This window comes from Syngnathus floridae, chromosome 8 (genome assembly GCF_059516105.1).
Source record: "Syngnathus floridae isolate MCC-2025c chromosome 8, RoL_Sflo_1.0, whole genome shotgun sequence".
NCBI classification, from domain to species: domain Eukaryota; kingdom Metazoa; phylum Chordata; class Actinopteri; order Syngnathiformes; family Syngnathidae; genus Syngnathus; species Syngnathus floridae.
In genome coordinates, this window is record NC_142420.1 from 15,580,398 (window position 1) to 15,605,306 (window position 24,909).

At 42.5% G+C, this 24,909-nt stretch overlaps 1 protein-coding gene across 12 annotated transcripts in view; it reads right to left on the reverse strand.

The window, feature by feature from the left end:
• Nucleotides 1–24,909, reverse strand: part of rab3gap1 (RAB3 GTPase activating protein subunit 1) — a 160,491-nt gene that overhangs the window by 65,686 nt on the left and 69,896 nt on the right. For all 12 annotated transcript variants that reach the window (XR_015859912.1, XM_088383342.1, XM_088383340.1 and 9 more), the window contains 5 exons: nt 24,242–24,323; nt 17,080–17,148; nt 14,426–14,499; nt 9,321–9,413; nt 3,164–3,336 (listed from right to left, as the gene is read on the reverse strand). Coding sequence is in view for 11 of the 12 variants with exons in the window: in XM_088383342.1 (XP_088239468.1) it covers nt 3,164–3,336; nt 9,321–9,413; nt 14,426–14,499; nt 17,080–17,148; nt 24,242–24,323 (491 nt within the window). In the remaining variant the exon portion in view is untranslated. The remainder of the gene's footprint in view (nt 1–3,163; nt 3,337–9,320; nt 9,414–14,425; nt 14,500–17,079; nt 17,149–24,241; nt 24,324–24,909) is intronic.

Genomic DNA, 24,909 nt, shown 5'->3' on the forward strand with positions numbered 1-24,909 from the left:
TTGCAGAGAGTATTTCATTTATGGTTATTTAGTATAACGGAACCATTACGTGCAGTTAGTTATGTAATGTGTGCCGTCTATTAGAGTTGTGTGACGACAGAAGCTGAGCGTTGAATTACGTGCTGTATTTCTGTCTGTTGCAGAACCACACTCACACACCCCACAACCCACACACACCCTTCACACGCTTCACACAAGAATCACACACACAAGAATCACATTCACACACCCGAACACTCACCCATGTGCACTACACACACCTGCTCTCACATCCTTACGACCAAACGTGTGCTATACCCTTTTGAGCCACAGTGCCTGTTACTTTTTTGCCAATAATTCAGTAAAGCAATCAAAACTGAACCACGTCTTCCCTCCTGTGTTCTGACCGACACCCGGGGGCGAAAAGAGCATAACCATCCGAGCCAACCCCCTATACCAGGAGTGCCCAATACGTCGATCGCGATCCCTAGCCACTACTGGTCGATCGCGTGACATTAAAATGTTTGAGGGTTTTTTCCACACTTGCGCTAACAACACAACACTAACGCTCGCGAGTTCCCTCCAATTGTCAGATCCCTGTTTTTTCTCTTAAACTTAAGAAAGGGTATAAAACAGGGAGCTGGACATAGTAAAAAGATTTTTAAAAACGTATCACTTTCATAGGGAATGGGAGGACTTTTTTTTTTAACGTTGACATACATATATATACATATATATATACATATATATATATATATATATACATATATGTATATATATATATACATATATATATATATATATATATACACATATATATATATATATATATATAATATATATATATATATATATATATATATATATATATATATATATATATATACACATATATATATACACACATATATATATAGACACACACATATATATATATATATATAGTTCCATGTGTGATCATTTGGACTTACGAAAATTACGTCAGCCATCTATATATATATATATATACATACTAGCTAAAGTATACATACTGTAAATATGTTTTTAGAACTCTTATTATAACAACTTTTTATAACAAGGTACAAGTGCACATACTGTAAATATATTTTTAGAACTTTTTTATTACCGTATTTGCCGGTGTATTGGTCGACCTTTTTCGATCCAAAATCGACCGAAAAAAATCGACCTCGACTTATACACCGAGTCATAAAATTTAACTTCATATTCATCGCTTCAAATGTGATGGTAACCAAGGCCGTTTCTCATGCATCTCATTGTGCGTTGCACTTAGAAAATTTGAACCGGGCGGCGTGCGCGAGTGCGCGGCCCGCTGGAAGTCGAATGAGGCTCCGCGATTTCATCCGCGGTGCTTATAAAGTGCCGATCCGCTCGGCGGGAGCTATTTTCGGCCACTTGGCGCGTGCGCACGGCTTCCCGGATGTGCCGGGCGGCGTGCGCGAGTGCGCGGCCCGCTGGAAGTCGAATGAGGCTCCGCGATTTCATCCGCGGTGCTTATAACGTGCCGATCCGCTCGGCGGGGGGTATTTTCGGCCACTTGGCGCGTGCGCACAGCCTCCCGGATGTGCCGGGCGGCGTGCGCGAGCTCGCCAACCGCTGGAAGTCGAATGAGGCTCCGCGATCTCCTCCGCGGTGCTTATAAACAGCCGATCCGCTCGGCGGGAGCTATTTTCGGCCACTTGGCACGCGCGCACGGCCTCCCGGATGTGCCGGGCGGGTGCGCGAGCTCGCCGGCCACTGGAAGTCGAATGAGGCTCCGCGATCTCCTCCGCGGTGCTTATAAACAGCCGATCCGCTCGGCGGGGGCTATTTTCGGCCACTTGGCTCGTGCGCACGGCCTCCCGGATGTGCCGGGCGGGTGCGCGAGCTCGCCGGCCGCTGGAAGTCCAATGAGGCGCCGCGACCACCTCCGCGGTGCTTATAAACAGCCGATCCGCTCGGCGGGGGCTATTTTCGGCCACTTGGCTCGTGCGCACGGCCTCCCGGATGTGCCGGGCGGGTGCGCGAGCTCGCCGGCCGCTGGAAGTCGAATGAGGCGCCGCGACCACCTCCGCGGTGCTTATAAACAGCCGATCCGCTCGGCGGGGGCTATTTTCGGCCACTTGGCTCGTGCGCACGGCCTCCCGGATGTGCCGGGCGGGTGCGCGAGCTCGCCGGCCGCTGGAAGTCGAATGAGGCTCCGCGATCTCCTCCGCGGTGCTTCTAAAGTGCCGATCCGCTCGGCTTGAAGCTATTTCCGGCCTCCCGGTGGTGCCGGGCGGCGTGCGCGAGCTCGCCGGCCGCTGGAAGTCGAATGAGGCTCCGCGATCTCCTCCACGGTGCTTATAAACAGCCGATCCGCTCGGCTGGAGCTATTTCCGGCCACTGCGCATGCGCACGGCCTCCCGGAATTTGAACACATTTTGTCAATAAATTTCGCATATTTCTGATTGAATTTTGAAGTTTAATATAATGCAACAATTGAGCTCGACTTATACAAAGGATATATCATAAAATCGTAAATTTCCGTCGAATTTTAGGGGGTCGACTTATACACCGAGTCGAATTATACACCGCCAAATACGGTATTTAAAAAAATATATAACATGGTACAACACTGTAAATATGTTTTTAGAACTATTATTATAACAACCTTAAGTTATAAAAAGGTACAAGTGTACGTACTGCAATTGTGTGTGCACTCCATTCCTTCTGCTGGCGTGTGGGCAACTTTGGTGACATAATGCCTCAATTTAGAAGTTTTATTTTTAATTTTTGATGGTTTTTTTTTATTTGGAAAAAAATCTGCGATGTACTGAAGCTGCAACAAATGAACTGTGATGTAGCAAGGGATTACTATACTTGCATATGAAAATAAAATGTTACTCAAGTTTAACTTCATTAAAAAATTCGGGGATTAGTTTTATAATTATTTATACACTTTATAAGTGAAATTTATTCTGAATGATATGACTATATAGTGCAGTGCAGTGTTGAGGATGGATAAGGAGTGTTGGGGAAGGATGGATGCTTAATGCTTAAAAGTCTGCTTAATACTGGAATATTTACTTTTACTGTATGTGCATTTATTACATTTGTATTATTAATCACATCATTACCTTGATCATAATTTTCAGATTACTGATGCTTAATAAACATCTTTCAAAAAAATCTAACAAAATCTTACCTGAAGAATGCAATTAAGTACATCTGCACCAAGTGGGCAGTCATCAATAACTCTGTGCCGTTTAATGTGCCTTCGAGCATTATGCACCATGTTTGACACAGAGAGTTTGGACATCGGCACTGATGCAGTGGGCTCTGTCAGCTTTGATAGAGCAGAACTGATGTCACTAGTATCTGTGAAGAAACACAGTTGACAGTCATCTTTAACATATGCCATCTTAGCTTTCCAATGCATTAATCGATTATCGGTAAGGGTCCACATAAGAGGTGCGCCGGTGGGTATGAGGACTGGAAACTGAATATTCCTCTCCAGTTCAAGTCTGCCACCACATGTTCGTGTTCTAAAAATAGGTCAGACCAGTTTAAATTTGACTGCTACTGAGCAGCAACTTAAAAATATACGCTAATTATTAAGGCAAATACATGTACATTAATATATAAGAGGTGCAAAAATTAATCGACTGACAATTATTGACAATGTTTTTTGTTGATCAATCATTTAAATTGTTTTATTTAAAATTGTCCTAACCTTTAGAATTTCAGATTGCCAATGGTTACTATTCTCTAATCGCTGTCATCCTTCATGAAAGTATTGTTTTGTGTTGTATTAAAATAAACCATTTGCATTTACTTTGGAAAAAATATGATCAGCATTTAGAATTTTGTTACAGACCAAAATAACTCAACAACTAAATCATTGTGTGTGTCTGTGTGTGTCCGTGTTTGTGTGTGTGTGTGTGCGTGCGTGCGTGCGTGCGTGCGTGTGTGCGCACGCTTGTGCGTCAGTGTGTAGAAATGCTTATAGTTAGTGCGTGTTGCATGTTGCTCGTTCTCTCTGCTTTCAGTCACTGCTAAGCCCTCCTAGTGGGGGTGAAAACAGGAGCCTAAGACTGCCTAAGCCTCCTGCTCCCAGTACACAGCCTCTCCACCACTAAGACTCCTGCAATGCCTCCACGTGGTCATACACGGATACTGAGTTCCGTAAGGTCTCAGGCCAATCTGTAGGGGATCTCGGAGCAGTAGTGGGCCCCAGAGGCATACATGCAGGCCAACTGGGGTGTGGACACGGCTTGCCTGCCATCTACCGACCACTGTCCCAGCTAAGGGTCAAAATGCACGGGCAGATGGGGTTCATAGCCTTGGATGGCAACCTGTCTAACTCTGAACTAACACCAGGACTGTGAGGACTTGTGACCCACAGTTTGCTATCAGCATAGTAAAGCCAACCATGGACAACAAAGTCATCCCAAATCCTATACTTCCAGTGGCGGGAGTCCGCAGGAACATTGCGGCAGGCGGTGGTGCTGATGCTCCTTCTGGAGGACACCACGACAGGAGCTCAAACCCTGGGATTGTCCCATGAAGGGTCCTGTCCGATCACAGCAAACCCCCCCCCGATTGTCCCAGGGAGGGTCCTGTCCAATCACAGCACCATGTCAAATGCACTCATGCACTATCTGAGACAATTTGTTAAGGGAACCTTCAACGAGAATAGAGGCGAGTTTGATGGAACTTGCACACTGTGCTGAGGAGGTGTCGGGTTAATGCTGGGCCCAAGGGCACGTAAGGCTCTGCGTCAGGTTTACCGCATTACATCCGAGTGACAAAGAAGTGGAGGAACTACATCATGAATGCTGAGCCATACAGCACTTTTAGTTCTGTGGGCTCAGACCACCGTGTGGTCCCCATGAGAGTTCGCCTGAGCCTCAGGGTCCCCAAACCAAGTCCCAAGATCAGGTGTAACTGGAAAGCTTTCTCAAGTGACCCTGGCCTTCAAACCAGATACACAGAGGAGGTGAGGAGACAATTTTAGCAGCTGGATAGGGGAGCAGAGGCCAATAACGAATACAGGAGATTATTCACTGCAAATGAGGAGGCGACCAGGTTGTGCGTGCCCATGATGGAGAGAGTCAGAACCTCCCTGCGATCCAAACATCCAGAGGTCATAGCAGTATGAGGGCTGGTGGAGGAAGCTCAACTCAACTTTGTGCGGGACGCAAATGTGGAGAGGCATAGCGAGCTGAACAAATCCAAACAGTTTCTTTTCAGAACTTATGATACCATCAAAGGGGAAGACCTGATGGAGAGAGTGTGGCGGGTGCGGGCGGCACAGGGTTAACAGCAGGATGGGGCAGTCCTGGAGCAGCATCAATGAAATGACAGGGGGTAAGAGGACCAAGAAGGGACAGGTAGAGGGACACAGCCCAGAGGAGAGGGTGAGAACCTGGACCAGTCACTTCCAAAGGCTGCTGGGAGAATCAGCAGACGCAGCTGAGGAAGATGAAATGCCATCAGTCCTCCAAAATCTGAACATCAACAATAATCCTTTCACATTCTGAGAGCTAGCCAGGGCAAAGCGTTGGTCCAGATAGCATACCCCCAAAGAAGAACTGTGATCGCGACAACCTCATTCTATAGTTCTGCAACCTTGCTCTGCTGCACAATCGGCTGCCTGATATATTTTTGTTCCAAGATGGCAGCATGTCTTGAGTCTGCTCAGTGTCTCCCTGGGAAAAGGTGGTTTTACTGAATACCATAGCATTTCTTTCTCTCTTCTGAACTTGCAGTTAGTTGTCTTTACTGAAATATTTTATACGCTTTTAGAAATCGATGGACCTCTATTCAACTACAACTATATTCTTTTGCGCTGGTTAGCCAGAGCCAGCTACCTGGAGCTTCGGTTAACAGACCTGAGCCTGTTACTTTTTCCTGGCACCTGAGCTAACAGGCCAGTGCCTACTACATCATTCTGGAGCCTGGACTGATGGGCCTCAGCCTTTTTCATCCTTATTGAGCCCGAGTTATCAGGCCTCAGCCTGCTACATCCTCCTGGGCCCTGGGTTAACAGGCCTCAACCTGCTACATCCTCCTGCACCCTGGGCTTACAAGCCTTAGCCTGCTGCATCCTCCTGAAGCCGGACTAACAGGCCTTAGCCCTCTACATTCTGCTGGAGCTAGGCTAACAGGTCTCAGCCCTCAACATCCTCCTGGAGCTGGGCTAACGGGTCTCAGCCTTCTTCATCCTCCTGGAGCTGGGCTAACAGGCCACACCCTTCTACATCCTCCCGGAGCCTGGGCTAACAGGTCTAGGCCAGCTAAATCCTCCTGGAGCCTGGGCTAACAGGTCTTGCCCTGCTACATCCTACAGAAGCCTGGGTCAACAGGCCTCAGCCTGCAACATCCTCCTGGAGCCTGAGCTAACAGGTCTCACCTTACTACATTCTGAGCCTGTGCTAACAGGTCTCGGCCAGCTACATCCGACTGGAGCCTGGCCGGCAGGCCTGAGTCTGTGATATACTCCTGGAGCGTGGGCTAAATGCTGAAGCTGCTCTGCTCATGACTACATGCCGTATCATGATGCAAGTTAAATACAATTTTTTTTTTTAACAGTTTTATTGGGCCTGGTGGCCAGTTGTGATTTGAGGCCCAATCCACCTCTGTTTGTATTGCTCAACTAAAGAACTGACTGTGTAGATCACCGTGGGACTTTATCTCATACAATGCAGTTAGAGTCACCAATGACCTATTTTGCTCGGCCCGCCAACTTCCCCTCAGATCAGCATTGGGTTTTGACTAAGCTGCAGTGTTTTTTTTTGCTTTACATTGCTTAACTTTCTCTCTTTATGGAAAGCATAGCCTTGCCTTATCTCATCAAAATAACCCTTTAAAATACAATCTGAGACAACGGCTGATTGTTATCTTTCTTTTATTCCTTTCTGGTACCGTGCAACCAAATCCTGGCCCTTAGTCGCTGTGTGTTCTGACCTCTGTAGATTTTAGATCAATGTCTGGGCTAAAACTGATTCATCTTGGTCAGAGACTTTAAACTGCTTTAAAAAACACTTTGTGTTGTCTGGTTGCTTGTTTGACTGTGAGCCTGTGATTCCCTGCACAGATCCTCCAATTTTTTCAGGAAATCCTTTTAGTTTTAATTTTTTTACTGAGTAACAAGTGCATACAGCTGTCACAGCATTAGGTCATAAGAAACCACCAGGACAAGGCCTGAAAGAACCATACTTCCTTAAATTGGATGCTGACTTTATCTCATAACCACTTAAGATCCTTTTTAATATTTCAATCCAAAACAGACAATATTCCATTGTTTGGCAGTCTGCTTTTGTTACCCCTTTAATAAAAGGAGGAGATCCAACAGTTTTAAGTAATTATAGACCAATATCAAATTTGTTTGTCTTGTCAAAAGTTCTTGAATTGCTTGTTAGTGATCAGCTAAAAATGTTTCTATGTATACTCCAACGAACTTTGAGAGCAAAGTTACAATCAGGTTTTAGGAAAAAGCACAGTACTATCACTGCAGCTACCAAAGTCATTAATGACATGCATAGTTATTGCTCACAAACAAGTAAATAGATTTTTATTGATCTGTCAAAGGTTTTTGACAGTGAGGACCATGCTGTTTTAAAGCAGACTTGATTGATCAAATGATGCTGTTTCCTGGTTCACAAACTATCTGAGTGACCGGACTCAGTGTGTTAAATGTGATGGTTTGATTTTGTAATTTTTAGATGTCCACATCCAAGGGGCTTAATATTAGGTCCCATTTTGTTTATTTTGTACATAAATGAACTTGGCCAAAATGTGTCTGATGCAATAATTTAATATTTACGCTGATTACATAATTATTTACTGTTTTGGATTAACCCCTGCTAAAGCTGTTGATTCTCTGGAGAAAACCTTTAATGTGGTCCAGACAACTCTTTTGCAACTAAAGTTGGTCCTCAATGCTGACACGACAAAACTGATGCTGTTTTCAAACACAAAGAAAGTTCCAAAAGTGTTGCCCACAGAAATGTCATAGAGGTGGTTCCTGTGTACAAATATCTTGGAGTTTTGCTTGATGACTTTCTCACCTTTAAGCCCCATATTGACAATCTTGTTAAAAAACAAACTGAAACTGGACTTTTTCTTTCAAAATAATGTGTTTCTCATTTGAGGCGAAAAAGCGACTTGTCACTTCAATGTTCTAATCTTTTTCAGATTATGGAGATATCTTGTTCATGAATGCTTCAGATCAATCTTCATAAGATTGACACTGTTTATCATGCTTCTCTGAGGTTAATTAAAACCTGTAGCACCTTGACTCATCATTGTGAAGTGTATCGAGTGGGATGGCTTTTGTCCACCAGGCAGTTAGTACTTATATTCATAAGGCCTTGGTTGTTGTTTTTTTACCCTTCTACATCTGTAATTTGATCACACGGAGAAGTACTGACTCTTATTCTTTGCGCTCAAATGATAATCTGTTGCTCTCTGTTCCATTTGCCTGAACTGAACTGGGAAAAGGGGCTTTTTTTCACGTTCCATCTTCAGCATGGAACATGTTGCAAGACGACTGGAAATTGACTGAACTTGTTTCATTGACCAACTTTAAGTCCCAATTCAAAGCACTTGAGATGACTATCAAATTGAAACTGTTTTTTATAATGTCTATGTAAATTTTATTAAGCTGTGTAAATGTTAAATGTAATTTTTGCTGCCGCTTGGTAATGACACCATTGTAAAAGAGGTTTTTAACCGCAATGGGACTTTCCTAGTTAAATAACGGTTAAATTAAAAAAAAAAAAAAAAAGACATTGTCTCTATCAAATATTGTGCCAGTGCCCAAATCCTGAGACCTCTCAAAGCCGGACAACTACCGAGGTATCCGCCTGACCTGTATCACTGTGTATCACAACCGCATGATTCTAAACAGGGTCTGGCAGGCAATCGACCCTCACCTGAGAGAAATTATCAGAACGGCTTTCAAGAGGGACAAACTACTACAGCCCAGATTTTAGCGCTCAGGAGAATAATCTCGGTCCACCGATGCATGATGATGAAGATCCTGAAGACATACGATATTCCTCCCAACCTACTCCGAGTAAAAGAGTCCATGTATGCAGCTGAGGGAGCCAAGCTTTAATTGTTTTGAATTTGAAAGGATACATCCTTTCAAATTAATTTATTTTTGAGTAAATGTAAATCTGGTATTTTAACAAGTGTGTTCGTTCACCAAAGTGTTTGTGTACTGTACTACTACTAAGATACCAATAAAGATAGTGTGCAGCAATTACACATTTTGTAAACAAGTGCATATGTGTTAGGAATAATTTAAAAGGTAAGCATAGTTAAAACAGTCACATTAATCTCAATCACCAAACCTTTGCCCTCCTCCTCAGCAGATCCTCTTCCAAGAATCTCTTCTGTAGTCTCCTTTCTCCCCAGTAACTTGAAAAAGTCTGTCAGTAAGTCACCTACAGGACAAGATGAGAACAGGTCAAACTCTTTACAATCACATGCAGTGGTTCTCAATAATTTTCTGTGATGTCCCCCCCTAGGGAGAAGAAAACATTTCGCGCCCCCCATGTTATTAACATAAAAGAAAACAAAATATAAATAAAAAAGAAAGATCAACTTACAATAAAGAATAACGATTAATAACATTGTTTTTTAGTCTGTAACAGAACAGATTCAATGTGCATCACTTTGCCTGAAATTAAAAATAAATTATAATTATTTAAACTATAAACTTTCTTGACCAACTGCCATTTTATGCTGGACAAAATACAATAAAATAATAATAAACATACATAATATTAAATCAAATGACAGCAATAAATAATATTCAATTCAAAGTAATCAGTAACATTAACTCAGGAGCACAATATATAAAACGTTTTAACCTACAAAACAAAAATGAATAAAACAATTTGTGCATGACGGAGACCATATCCACAGCTGCAGGTAGTATCAGCTCTTCGGCAATGGTGTGGTTTTTTTCTTGCACTGAGGAATTTGGTACGCTGCTTTATATGATGCTTACAGTGCTTGCTGATTGACTGAAGTAGCATTCACAAAGTGGGATGATTGTTGGCAATATTCAGCCCATTTTCGCTGAAAAACCTCAAGCATCTTATCAGCGTGATTGGGGAGCAATGACTTTATAAGTGCCACCTTAATTTATTTGGCTTCATATTGTCCGCTGCCAACATTGTAAGGCACAGTAAACACACCGGTCTTTCCTCGTCTCCCGTCGTAATCGCACTGCAGCCGAGCGCTACGTACGCTTCGTCATATTTCCTTGTCTTAGCTTTTGTGTGACTCAATTCTCTTATCTCCGTCTCTCTCCGCCGTTCTTTTCAACCCAGTTCAATATTTTACCATGGTGTCCCACTGCACTTTTTATCGACTGCTCTGTGCTGTGTGTGCGTATTTTCCGTGCGCTCTACACTGTAGAGTGACTACTCCTTGCGAACACTCTTCCAGTGATACCGCCACTCCAACCTACTGCAGTGGATGTCTGATTACCCTTTTATCTAGTACAGCCAAAAGAAAAGCATGTTCCCTGGTGTCACACGTGCCCCCCTTGGTATCGCACCACGCACCCCACTATTTGAGAAGCACTGCACTAATGTATTGTAGGTGCACTCAAAGTCCCATGGTCGACCATGCTTAAGTAAGAAATTTGTACAATTGATGTGATAGGACGTTCCAACAGTTATGAATGATACCAGTCACATTGGTGTTGGCGGTACCAGTATCAAACCATGAAATTTAGGCACCAAAATTACATGATACCATCATTTGCAGATACTAGTACTGGTGCCTGAGCAAAATAAAAATAAAAAGTTTGTCGTCACGGAAGTAGTGTTCATCGGCCAGTTAAATCCGTCTCATGAAAATTAAAAAAAATAAAAGAAAAAGAAATAGAAAAAAATATAACAAAACATAACATATTCAATCACACGACAGATGAGAGCCGAGCCCCGTCCCCTTGCACCAGTGACTTCCGATTTGTCAATAAGGGTGTGTCACAGCGACGCCAGAGAGATGACCTACATTCTATATTAGTCTTTTTTTGTGGTTCCCTTCACTTGCTTCCTCTGTTTTTAGTTTACTTTTTAGAGTCTACTATACAATTTTGAAAGCTGTTAACTTATCTTTGCCAGTTTCAACCACGTCACTGCTCAGAATTTGCAGGGCTCCATGGCTCCCTTTCAACCGTCGGTCACTGGACACGCAAGTATGGCTTCGGATAATCAAGTTTGTACTGCTCTGTGCACCAGCTGTATCCTTCTTCTAGAGAGGGTGTCCCTGCTAGAGGGACATGTCCCCCAGTTAAGCAGAATAACTTGATAACCTTAGATGTCATGGACACAAATGCGGGCTGCAGCCATCACGCCAGTACGGTTGGCATTAGCCCTAAACGGCTTCCTAACAGCAATGAGCCTGTAACGTCACATAGCTGTCCCAATCCACCTCGATCTACTGGCTCTTGCACCTTGGACATACACTGTAGGTGACTTCATTACCCGCAACATCGCGCTTAAAAATTCAGCCACAGTAAAGTGCATTCCTGGAGGCAGACCATTGAAGCTAAATTTAGGGAGATGCTCGTAACAGGCCTTGTTACTCAAAGATATACATACGTCGGCTCCAATGACACTAGGATGGGCAGTCAGAGGCAGACAAAGAAAAACATCGCATCAAAATCTGAAAGCCGTTTGCTCAGAGAAAACAGCTTGGGTGCCCAGTGTATATTATTTTGTACGACACCAATTGAATTTGATTCTACCCTGGGCTACAATGCAGAGCCAGATCCTGGTTACAAAAAAAGTCATTTTGAACTTTTTGATGTTGCAAAAGAACTGCTTAACCCTGCTTGTCACAGGTTCAAATCTCGCTCTCAAACTTTGCCACGCCTCATTATTATTAATTCTGTTTTTAAAATATTGACAACATGTTGCAGCCGTTTCGTCAGATAATGTGGAGCTTCTGCCATCAGTAATTGCGCGTAGGTGCAGTCTTTGCAAGGAAAGGGAAAAATTACATGTCGTAAAGCACATCAGCACGTGTAGTTTTTTTGTGTGGCACCCTCAATATTTTTTTTATGCCAGTAAAATAAATATAAATATAAATGCTGCCAGGCCATCACAACGGTATCATTCAACTAGTTCAGTGGTTCTTAACCTTTTTCCTTGTTCGCACCCCATTCAATTCACCAACCAGTTCTCGCAACCCGAACCCTAAATAATTATTATAATAATAATTGGTTTATTTTACAGCTATAAGGCTTAATTAGCATTATCCCTAATGCCAATTAACACAATGACTTCTTGAGTTCCAGAATTTTTCACTTTTTTCGGTTACCCGACCATTATCCCCGAAAAATTTTAGATTTCCCCCAGGGTATCCTTGTACCCCCGAGTAAGCATTCTCCCCCCGGTTAAGAACCACTGAACTAGTTGTAAGTCAATTTTTCATCACAAAAGTTATGAAAACACTTAATGAAGGTGCTGAAAAATACGGCTTTAAAGCCTCATATATTCATTCATGTATTCAGCCCATCCACCAGTGCATTGATAAAAAGTCCCCCCTTTTAGTTTAAAACAGTGTATTTAGCAACCAGGATACGAACAACTGTAGGACTCAGGGTAATTTTTTTTCCTTAAAGTACCATATTTTCCAGACTATAAGGCGCACCTAAAAACCTAAAAATTTCTCAAAAGCCGACAGTGCGCCTTATAGTCCGGTGCGTCTTATATATGGATCAATTGATGAATTTGTTGATTCATAATGGTTGTACACAGCGCTCAGCCAAAATGTTTCAGTAGGTTTTAGTACGACTAGTAAATTCCAAGGTCGCATCGCTTCCCAGCATTATGGCAACCGTGGTCAGGGGGCGTCACCGAATAGCTGTTGTACCCGTGAGGATATTTCATTTCAAAATAGGCTGCTCTGTTAATGTTTCGAGTAAATTCACGGATCGATATGGAAGGGAAACATAGGTAAGCAGTACCAATGTGTTAGATCGAACTTTAGTCAGTTCCGATCATTTTATAGGAGATCGTGTGAGAAACGCGATTGTTTACACTTTGCTGAGGCTCATGGGAGTTTGTTATATATATATATATATATATATATATATATATATATACACGTATGTATGTATGTATATATGTATATATATGTATATCTATCTATCTATCTATCTATCTATCTATCTATCTATCTATCTATCTATCTATCTATCTATCTATCTATCTATCTATCTATCTATATACACACATAATGTATAAAATATGTATATAATGTAAAATATAATGACAATAGCGTAACATTAGCTTACGTGTAACATCATGTTACTTTCTAAACCCACACGCTTGTAAAATAAAAAAGTACCTTTGTGATTTTTTGTTTCGATGTGCTCAATGTTCCTAGCGCCGCAACCTCCATAGACAGAGAATACCCAAAACCTTCCCCGGGACATCTACTTTATGGATATGTTCCATCAGGCACACGGTTACGGACTGATGACGCTGCTCTCGAGCCATGCCCATCTGAAGCAGTTCTTGATCCCATTCAGCTGGTCTATTTCCCTGGCATGATGCTCATGCTGGTGATAACTTTTGCTGAGTAGGCCCAAGATCTATCTAACTAAATAACTCGTCTACAAGTGATGAAAACCAAATCGCAAATTCACATAGTGGCGGTGTAAAAACACTAGTTCTCTGCCTAAGTTACGTTCACAAGTGGAAATTATGTGACAAAAGTAGCGCCAAAATGCTGCCAAAAATAAGGCGGATGTTGCCGCATCACTGCTGCCAGTGAGTTAGGTTTACAGAGGCAAGCCGATTTCCGTACTCACAGCTTAACCCCTCCTATATATAAAAAAAATTCTCAACGGATTTACACGATTCACGAAAATGATACTTTCGACGGAAAAAAAAACACGGAAATCCGCCGATCCGCGGTAGTTTCTCATCCCTGGACAAGCGGTACAGAAACTGGATCAGCTAGATCTTACTGTATGCAGTAAAGTTATACACAGTAACCCCGGATAAGCGGTGAGTGAAGGAAGGAAGGAAGGAAGGATGGATGGATGGATGGATGGATGGATGGATGGATGGATGGATGGATGGATGGATGGATGGATGGATGGATGGAAGGAAGGAAGGAAGGAAGGAAGGAAGGGTGGGGTGGATGGGGTTGGGTGGGTGGGGTTGGATGGATGGATGGATGGATGGATGGAAGGAAGGAAGGAAGGAAGGAAGGAAGGAAGGAAGGAAGGAAGGAAGGAAGGAAGGAAGGAAGGAAGGAAGGAAGGAAGGAAGTGGTTGGGTGGGTGGGGTTGGATGGATGGATGGATGGATGGATGGATGGATGGATGGATGGATGGATGGATGGATGGATGGATGGATGGATGGATGGATGGATGGATGGATGGACTGCAGACCGTAAACAGGAAAAAAAGTAAACGTCTTACCGAGTAAACACTGAGGGTGTTCAACTGTCTTGATCCGGAGTGACCAGTGAGGTGCATGGAGAGGGTCAAGGTCACTGTAAACAATGTATTACAGCAACTTTATCAAGATGAGTTTCCCTTTTATTGAATATTTGAATTCCATCCATCCAGCTATCTATCCCATCCATCCATCTCATCCATCCCACCCGTCCAGTCCACCCATCCATAATAGCACTTTTTTTTTTATAAACTTTATAAACCTGAATACAAACAATATTTGGGTTTTAAAGGAGTAATTGACCACATATAAACATAGTGAATTATACCCTGTAAAGACATGCTCTCAATTACAAAGATGGAAAGCATTATATAAAGCTGTTTTTGCCAACCAGGGGCACATTGCAAGGGGGTTGGTGGAAAAGAAATATTTCAAAGTTCATTTAATTAGTCTGTCAATAAAAATATGTGCATCTGCTACAACTTGTTTCCATGTGGGGACAATAACCAGTAGCGCAGCCACACGTAAATCACCCAAAAAACATGTGTCTCAATTTGGATATTTTCCCTTAGAAGTGTACGTACACACAAGTGGTATAGACTTGTGATGCATGATATGATAACCGGTCATTTCCTGCTTTGTATTGCTGATATCGATAACCAGTTTTTTTTCTTTGCATCCAACAAATGTATCTGCTGTTGCATCTTAAAAAAATAAACAGGGATGAGAATGGCATATGTGAGAAAACACTGAAAAGGAGCCGGGGATCTGGGGGACCGACCAGGGGTCTGGGGGGATATATATATATATATATATATATATACACAGTGGAGCCTCGGTTTTCGAATGTCCCGGTTCTCAAACAAATCGGTATTTGAACAAAAAAAAAAAAGAGGACGTGCATGCCAACTGACTCCGTTTGTTATTACGTTCTCGTTACTCTGAGGATTGCATCAACTCTAATCATGCCTCCAAAATAATTATTGTATTTTTGTTACTTTGAGGATTGTATTAACCCCTAATCATGCCTCCAAAGAAACCAAGTGGGAGCAGTAAAGCCATCCTAAAACACAAAGACGCTCCTGAAGCAATGCGACACTGAGCGCCCGGCGCGCTGCGGTTGCGCGATTGGACCAAATTAAGCTCCTTGCGCACTGAGGTCCACTTAAATTTTAGAAAGTACATTAGGACTTTAAAAATATTTTCTACATTTCAGCGACGGCTCTGTCACAATAATGCGACCAGCGCGGTGTAGTTGCGCGGTCGGCGACGCGCTGCGGTTTTGCGTTCGGCGGTGCGCTGCAGTTGTACGATTGGACCAAAATGCGCAACTGAAAAAATGCTTAAAAAAGGTGTTTTTTGGGGGGGGCTTGGAACGGATTAATTTCTTTTTCATTATATGTAATACACTTCTCGAACAGCCTTCTGGAACAGATTGTGTTCGAAAACCGAGGCTCCACTGTATATATATATGGGGGACCGATGATATATATATCATTAAAGATTTATTCTTTAACGATATCATGAGAATATCATGACAATATAATGACAATAGCGTAACATTAGCTTACGTGTAACATCATGTTACTTTCTAAACCCACATGCTTGTAAAATAAAAAAGTACCTTTGTGTTTTTTGTTTCGATGTGCTCCTTAATGTTCCTAGCGCCGCGACCGCCATACCTGATCATATCTTGACAGAGAATACACAAAACCTTCCCCGGGACATCGACTTTACGGTATGTTCCGTCAGGCACGTGGTTACGGACTGTGTTGTACTATGACGCTGCTCTCGAGCCATGCCCATCTGAAGCAGTTCTTGATCCCGTTCGTCTTGTCTATTTCCCAGGCACAATCCTCATGCTGGCGAAAACTTTTGCTGAGTTGGCCCTAGTTCTATCTAACTAAATAACTCATGTTATCATTATTATAATAAGTGATGAAAACCCAATCGCAAATTCACACTGTGGTGGTGTAAAAACACTAGTTCTCCGCGTAAGTTAAGTTAAGAAGTGGAAATGATGTGACGAAAGTAGCGCCAAAATGCTGCCGAAAATAAGGCGGATGTTGTTGCATCGCAGTTGCCAGTGAGTTAGGTTTACGGAGGCAAGCCCATTTCCGTACACACAGCTTAACTAATTTTGCACAAAGATGTGACAAAAGATGCCGTCGTGGCAGGTGGGCGAATGCTCGCGAGTCGCCGAGGCTAACGTTGCCCGGCCAGTTGGCCGGCCGCTTCCATACATACATATATATATATATATATATATATATATATATATATATATATATATATATATATATATATATATATATATATATACATATATAAAAAACATGGAAATTCTTATCCCTGAATAAAATATTTCAATCATTTCAAAATTGTCAATGTCGTGGGGTTGGAGGACGATATAAAAAAAAGTGGTCAGCAACAACGTAAAGATGTATGATTTTGTTTTGCTACATTATATATGAAGATGTTTTCATTAATAAGCTGAAGTAATTACAGGCCTATGTAGAGATATTTTCAAATACCAAAATAAAAACAAATAAACTTAAAATATCACCACAGCTGCACTTAAGGAATCGCAATATGGCATATATATATATTGTGTAAAAAAACTGAATTATAGTGAGAAAAAAATAAGAGTCATGTTAAGATTGAAAAACTTGCTTACCTGTAGACATCATTGTCCAAAACTGTGCCTTCTGTCAAGTCAGGCCAAGTGGTTGAAAGATGAAGCTCACTTTGAAAAGAAAAATACATTTTTATGGTAAAAAATCATGACAAGGGAATGATTGATCAAGTTTTCATATGGGGAGTGAACTTTTTCGTTACAAAAATGTATAACACCCTTAACCCTTAGATGCATAAGTGGGTCAAAAATGACCCGGTGAGGTTGTTAATATCTTTGTAATTTAAAACTGTTATTTCATATTCCAGGAATTCCTCAAAAAACATATTTTTGACATTATGCTATTGACATTTTTAACTTACCTATTATATATTTTGAGAAATTGTAGTTTTTGTATTACTACCCCAACTTTCCATAAGTTGGTCAAAAATGACTCGCATGCATTTTCTATGGAATCCAATGGGAACCTTTGATCCTCATCAACTGTGGCTGTGGACCACACAATCTATATGAGAAGTGTCACTCCTCACAAAGATATTTTACATAGCAAGAGGTGATACATGTAAGTATTATCTCATATAATATGTACAAGGCCACGATGTCGATTGGGAGATTTGAAGACATTCGCCGTACCTTGCGCTTTGATGATAAAAGGACCAGAGCCTTCCGGCTGGAAACAGACCACATGGCAGTCTTTCGTTATGTATGGGACCTGTTTCTGGTCAATTGCCGACAGTGATTCATCCTCAGTGATTGTGTTGCTATGGACGTACAGCTTGTGCCTTTCAGGGGTAGGTGCAAGTTCCTACAGTACATGCCAAGCAAGCCCGCAAAGTACGGCCTAAAAATATTTGGGGTTTGTGATGCACGCATCCCCTATGCAATAGATGGCATAGTTTACACAGAGAGACAACCAAGAGAAGTTCAGAAGAATCTGGGTGAAACCAGTGACCAGCAGTTGTGTAGTCAATTTAGACACACAAGTCGAAACATAACAATGGACAACTTCTTCATCAGTGTGCCTCTTGCGCAGCATCTCTTGGATAAGGATCTCACCATTGTGGGGACTCTACGCCAGAACAAGCCAGATATCCCTCCTCTGATGAAGCCTTCCAAGTCCAGGGAGGTTCACAGCACAGAGCTTGGATTCAATGACAACCTTACCATAGTCAGCTATGTCAGGAAGAAAGGAAAAGCTGTTGTGCTCCTGAGCACGATGCATCACGACAAAATAGTGGATGAAACTAGCGCGAAGAACAAAGCAGAAGTGATCACATTTTACAATAAGACGAAAGGAGGTGTCGACACCACTGACCAGATGGTTGGCACATACACCTGCAAGCGCCAAACACAGAGGTGGCCACCTGAATGCCTACACCTTTTTCACAGCTCAACACCCAGATTTCAAGAGTGGCATCACCAATGCACGACGGCTCTTCCTCAAAGAGCTGTCAAAGGAGCTTGTCACACCACTCATGAGGAGTCAGCTGGAACGCTGCCCCCAGCTACAAACCCCGATTATAGAAACAATGGAAAGGTGTGGGGTGACAAAACCCACAACCCAGCCACAGGAAAGTAGCAGCCTGGGCCAACCAAAGAGAAAGAGGTGTCAGATCTGCCCAGGCAGAAAAGACCGCAAGATCAGCAATAGATGTGCACCTGTGTGCAATGATCACAGCCAGAAGATGGTAGTTTGCCTGAACTGCAGGCAGTGATGAGAAAAAGAGGCAAAACACACACACACACACAGTTCACAGTTTTTCTATTGTTGTTCCATGTAATTTTTCTTGTTCAAAAATATTAAAAAGTGAAAAATAAAGATATTTCAAACATTAAATAATTATTGTGTAACTAATGTAAATATAATACTAAATGTTATATAGATGATTATTCTTGAGCAAAATGGCAAAAAATGGCATAAAACACATTCATTCTAATATGGGTCATTTTTGACCCACTTATGGAAGAGTGTAGGGTTCAGTCACTCATGCAGGGTTAAGATGCTAGGTTTTCACAATATAAAAAAACAAAACAGTTCTCCCTAAAAATGTTCACATTACAGGACACAGTCTTTTTGGGGAGGATTATCAGCATTCAAAATTTTTGCACATTTAAATTTTTGCCGACTGGTCTTGTCTTGTATTCTATAGTGTTGTTTAAAGACGTCATTGTAGTTAGGTTGCAAAAACACAACGGTGGCGGAGGTACATATTTTGCAAGTAATCATGCTATCTGTCTGATTTTGATAAAATACATTCAACACATTTGTACCATAGAACGGCCGTGTGCAATAGTGTGGCAATGATTAAATTTGACGGTTATCATACAGGGTTGCCAGAGCATGACTGGACCCACTTTGATGACCAAGATAAAGCTTTGCGCTGCTGCCCTCATTTCTCAGCACCAGTCCAGCCGAACTAGTGAAGCTAATCACTATTCTCAACCACTAAGAGCTACAAGCATATCAGACCTGGCTTTCTGACTTGATCATTACCACATTACTTACTTACCGTATTTTCACGACCAAAGGGTGCACCGTACTAAAAGGCGCAGTCTCAGTAAGTGTGCCATTACTGTATTTAACACAGACATAGGGCGCACCACATCATAGGGCGCATGCATGCCATGACTTACGGTAACCAAAAAAAAAAAAATGTCACGGGAGCAAGAAAGTGAGTTCGGTTGTACTTTATTCTACTGTTTAACCATGTACTCTACTACAGTGTTTCCCAACCTTTTTTCAATCACGGCACACCTTTTCATTGGAAAAAATCTCGCGGCACACCGCCAACAAAAAACTGTTAAGCTCCTATATTAAAATCAGTTATATTACAACGAAACACGTACAGTCCTATTCCTATATATGTATGGAGAGTCGAATAATTTAATAGAAATAAATACTAAATATTCTTTAAATTGTATTCCTTTTTTTAAATAAAAGTGACAGTTTTTTAAAAAGGTTTTAGACGGTGTAAGAAATAAACTATTTAAAGTGATTGTGATTAAAATAAAAGAATCAACGTGATTTTGTTTACTGTTTTAGACTAGGTCTATAAATATTGCAACAATAAGAACAAAGTCACTTTTAAAGACGCTCTGCTGTTCTGACAGCAGCTGAGTGGCTATCACAGTCGAGGAGTCTCTACTTGACTGCTTATTTTATGTATGTGAAAATAACCAATCCAGGTTCTCCGGTTGAACTGCATGCTCTGATTTCCATTGGACCACAAACGCACCACAACCATCATAGTGTCTGTCACTGTTAGCAAAAGCACACAGCAACACACACATAAACTGAATATGTGCCGATGCAATACAATCAGATCGACACAATATGAAATCTCAAGATTCTCCGATTCTCCACACATGCACGATTAGCAAGTGGCTGACCAGGCCTTGCGCGAACTGGCCAGTGGTTTCGCGATCCTGTTTACAATGCGCTCCGTAATTAATATTGGACAATCCCACGGCACAGCTGAACGTCTCTCACGGCACACCAGTGTGCCGCGGCACAGTGGTTGGGAAACACTGCTCACATTATTGTTGATCGATATTCATACGCAAATCCGTCCAAGTCCTCATCTTCTGTATCCAAATTAAACAGTTGGGCAAGTTCACCATCTGACATGCCAATTTCTCTCATCGTCTCGTCGTTGTCACATTGCTCTTCGGCAATGATCCCGGCTTTCCAGGAAGCTTGAATTGTGCCTCGTTAGCATGTCTCTTTGTCGATGCCACTTTAGAGGGTCCTAATGCTGTTTTCTTTGCACAAACGATTGTATTTAGTTATCAATGGCGGCGGAGGTACACACTCCACATCTTACGTGAAGTCCTCTTATTGATTTACCACCCCGATCTACATAAAACGTAATGTCCTTTGATTGGTTTATCGGGTCTACATATTATGACTGTTTATTACGTCTCTGTGTGGCGTAAGAAACGGTAGTATTTATCAATGGCAGCAGAGGTACGTACTTTGCTCAAATGATAGTATTTATTTACCAATGGTGGCGGAGGTACATACTCCTCTAACGCATTACATTCAGTTGTCTGATTGGTTTACCGCCCCGATCGACGTAAAACGTAATGTCTGGTTCATCGGGTGCCTGTATATTACGTCTCTGTGTGGCGGAAGCCACACAAAACAATGGTGGCGAAGGTATGTACTCCTTTACGTGACACGTCTAGTCCTGTGATTGTTTTATTGTCCCGATCTACGTGGCAGAAGCCACACAAAACAATGGCGGTAAAGGTACGTACTCCGTGTCACGTCTAGTCCTCTGATTTGTTTTTTGTTTTTTGTCCCAATCTACATCCACGCCTGTATATTACGGAAGCCACACAAAACAACTTTACAGATTTTTGAATTTGGTTCACACAAAAGACGCGCCTTCTTAAATGGCGCACCTTGGTTTTTTGAGAAAATTAAAAGCGTTTATGTTCACCCTATAGTATATACGGTACTAGTACAGTTGACAAATGCACGGCGGAAGAGTCGGAACAGCAGCAATGAGCGCTCATAGCACAGAGTGTGCCTCTGAGCAATGTGTTTCACTAAGGACAAGCGCTGGGTGCGCGGCTGGCTGCGCACGTAGGAAAAAAGCACTGCCGTCCAGGAGTCGGTGCAGCAGCCATGAGCGCTGATAGTGTGGGACGTGCCTCTGAGCAATGTGCGTCACTGTGGACGGGACTGAGTTCAAGCGCAGGCGGCGCCAGTCGGCCACGCGCGAGGGAAGACTCACCAACCAGTGCAGCAGGAGTCTAGACATGACAATATCACTTCTTTGTTCTTTTATTTACTGTAAAGGTACAATACATGCACAGAAATGTGTGGGAATGGCTATTAAGAGAATGGGAAAGGCTTATGTAGCGTAAAAGTATTAAGGAGGGTTTAAAAAGTGTGTACTGGACCACAATGCAACAGGAGATTCATGCCCAACCATGACTCACTTTGGTTTCCCTATGCATCTTCTTCTTCATATTGACGATATGGTCCTTTGAAGGTGTAGGTGTTATATTTGGGGGCAAATGTCAGTTAGCCAGCTGACATCTTATAACATGGTCTGCAGTCTGTTCCTCTGAGCCACACGCATCCTGCAGTAGGTGCCAATCCCCATTTGTGCATGGTTGAGCGGAAGAGACCAACACCAGCTCAAAGGTGGTTAAGCCTTACCCAAGCTGGTCTGGGGAAACATATTCCTGGTGGTATTGTGCTGGCCTCTGCGATGAATCCGCAAAGTCGGGAAGAGCTTTCTTTCCATTCCATGTTCCATTTGCTGTCTGCCCAAGTTGTTACATTGCTGCCTGACTGGTCAGCTTCATTCAGCAGCTCCAGTGCAGCAGGGACAAACGGTTGTCTCGACTTGATTTGCTGGTGTACTCTAGGTGTTGGAGAGAGAAGACGATCGTGCAGAAGGTGATTGGGCTCCTGTGCCCAGCGAGCTCTCCTACCACGGAGCTCAGATGTTTGGATGCCTGCAAATGTGTACAGTTCGTCCGTTGGTGTGGGCCGAAGGCAACCTGTCACTAAGTGTGAGTGTCGTTAATTGGCTTGTCTATTAGACGGGTGTGAGCACTACGACACCAAACAGGAGTGCAATTTTCACCGGCAGAATAGACCGAAGCTAGAGTGTGTACGTAGTGTCTTACCGTCAGCTCCCCAGCTTGAACTAGCCAATCTTCACAGGAGGCTGACGCGTGTTGTGAGCTTTTTACACAGTGACTCTTGGTGACAGCGGTACGCGAGTGCTCTGTAGTTTAATGCCACGCTTTGTAGGCTTGGCAAAGAAAGGTAGAGAACTTTTATTAACGTTAAAGTTAAAGTCCCAATGATTGTCACACACACAACTGGGTGTGGTGAAATTTGTCCTCTGCATTTAACCCATCCCTGTGTGACTTTGATCCATCCCCTGGGGGAGAGGGGAGCAGTGAGCAGCAGCGGTGCCGTGCTCGGGAATCATTTAGTGATCTAACCCCCCAATTCCAACCCTCAATGCTGAGTGCCAAGGAGGGAGGCAATGGGTCCCATTTTTATAGTCTTTGGTATGACCCGCCCGGGGTTTGAACCCACAACCTTCCAGTTTCAGGGCGGACACTCTACCACTAGGCCACTGAGCTGGTAACGTGTACGTTGAGATCACGTTTTGCCTCTTTTTTGTAAAGATGGAAGGCAGCCGTCACTCTTGTTGGTACTGAGCTTCAGCTTCCACTTCTGCTTGCAGGTAAAGCCGCGATTCCAGACGGTATCGTAGGCTGCTGTAAGATCTACAAACATAGCAACTGATCTTTCTTTTGCCGAGAAACAGTCCTCAACTTCTTGAGTCAACAGAGTGACTCGATCTGCGGTAGATCTCCTACGGTGGAATCCAGCTTGCTCACTGGGAAGCATTGGATCGATGATAGGTTCAACGCAGGTGAAGATTAGTCTCTCTAGGATCTTAAACGGGATACACAAAAGAGTGATAGGTGTATAGCTCTTAGGATCCTCTAATGGCTTCGCCGGCTTTGGGATAGCAACCACAGACATTTTCCTCCAGATTTTGGGAAGCTTGAGTGTATGCAGGCAGGAAGATAAGAACATGTTTAACAAAGACTTCAGAACAACTCCAGCATGTGTAATCAGCTCCGGGCAGATGGAATCAGGCCCCGGGCTTTTCCAGGTTTTGGTTGATGAACAGCATTGGCAAATTCCTCTGATGTGAACTCCCCAGAGATTGTTTGACCAGGGGGCGCCGGTATTTTCCAGAGTACAGCCATTTCTTTGTTAACCAGGTAGGCTGCGTCGCAATCTTTTTTTTTGTATACCCCATTCTTTACCAGTTGCAAAGCAATGGTGTTGACAGAAATGGGGCAAGTACGTTGCGATTTCCTGGATTTGCCCATGAGGTTGTTGAAGGTGTGCCATGCTAGTTGGCTAGAGTGCGTAAAGTCGATGGACTTGACAGCCTCTGACCAGCATTCTTTCCGCTTTTAATCCAGTCGAGCATGTAGAGCAAATACCCATCATCCTTGGATAGGGTAGTAAAATTATTAATTAAAATTTGCATTTTGTGTATTTGTGTTATGTTTGTGTTATATTCTTTGTGATCATCTTATTTAAAGTAATGAGACAATGCAAAAATGATTTGAGAAGAGGGCAAATACATGCTCACTGCACTGTAGTTTCTGTAACATTATACACACTATTAAAATATAGATATTTTACCTGATTGTTTCTTCGCATGCACCAAATGGAAGCTTCCCAAACTCCTCCATGCCCACCTCACCTCCAAGAAGGTTGTCAAAGTCTGCCAAAAATCCACAAGGAGCCTCAGTAACCCCTATATAGCTGTGTATTAATACTTTATTCAAATGCCAACCTTAAAATATGTGTTTTCAAATTGCTTGAACAAAATTGTGCACACAATCATTTAAAACCTTTATTAAACCAAAAACAAACTGGGGGGGAAATAAAACATTGCGATAGCGTTATTCTTGTCAAGGATTATATGGCCCAAAAGGCAAAGCGCAATTTATATCATAGCAATTTATATATCGTAGCAACGCACACACTGTTAGAAAAATTGTATATATATGTTATCATGCGTTCTCTAATGAGTACTTATTCATAATGTTACTGCTTGCTGCTTTGCCTTTCTTATTCTTATCTTGTGCAACAGAACAGAAGGATTACGGCTGAGTCAGGGGCGAGATGACGGTTGTGTCAAACAAGATACTGCTGACATCTCAGCAGAAAAATGACGTCCACCAGAACAGATCGTCAAAACAACACATCAAACGATGCGTCATGAACCTTCTGGTCTTCCTTAAAGAACATCACTTTCTCTTTTTATCTCTCGGAATATTGCTTAAACTGTTTTGCTGATATAGCCA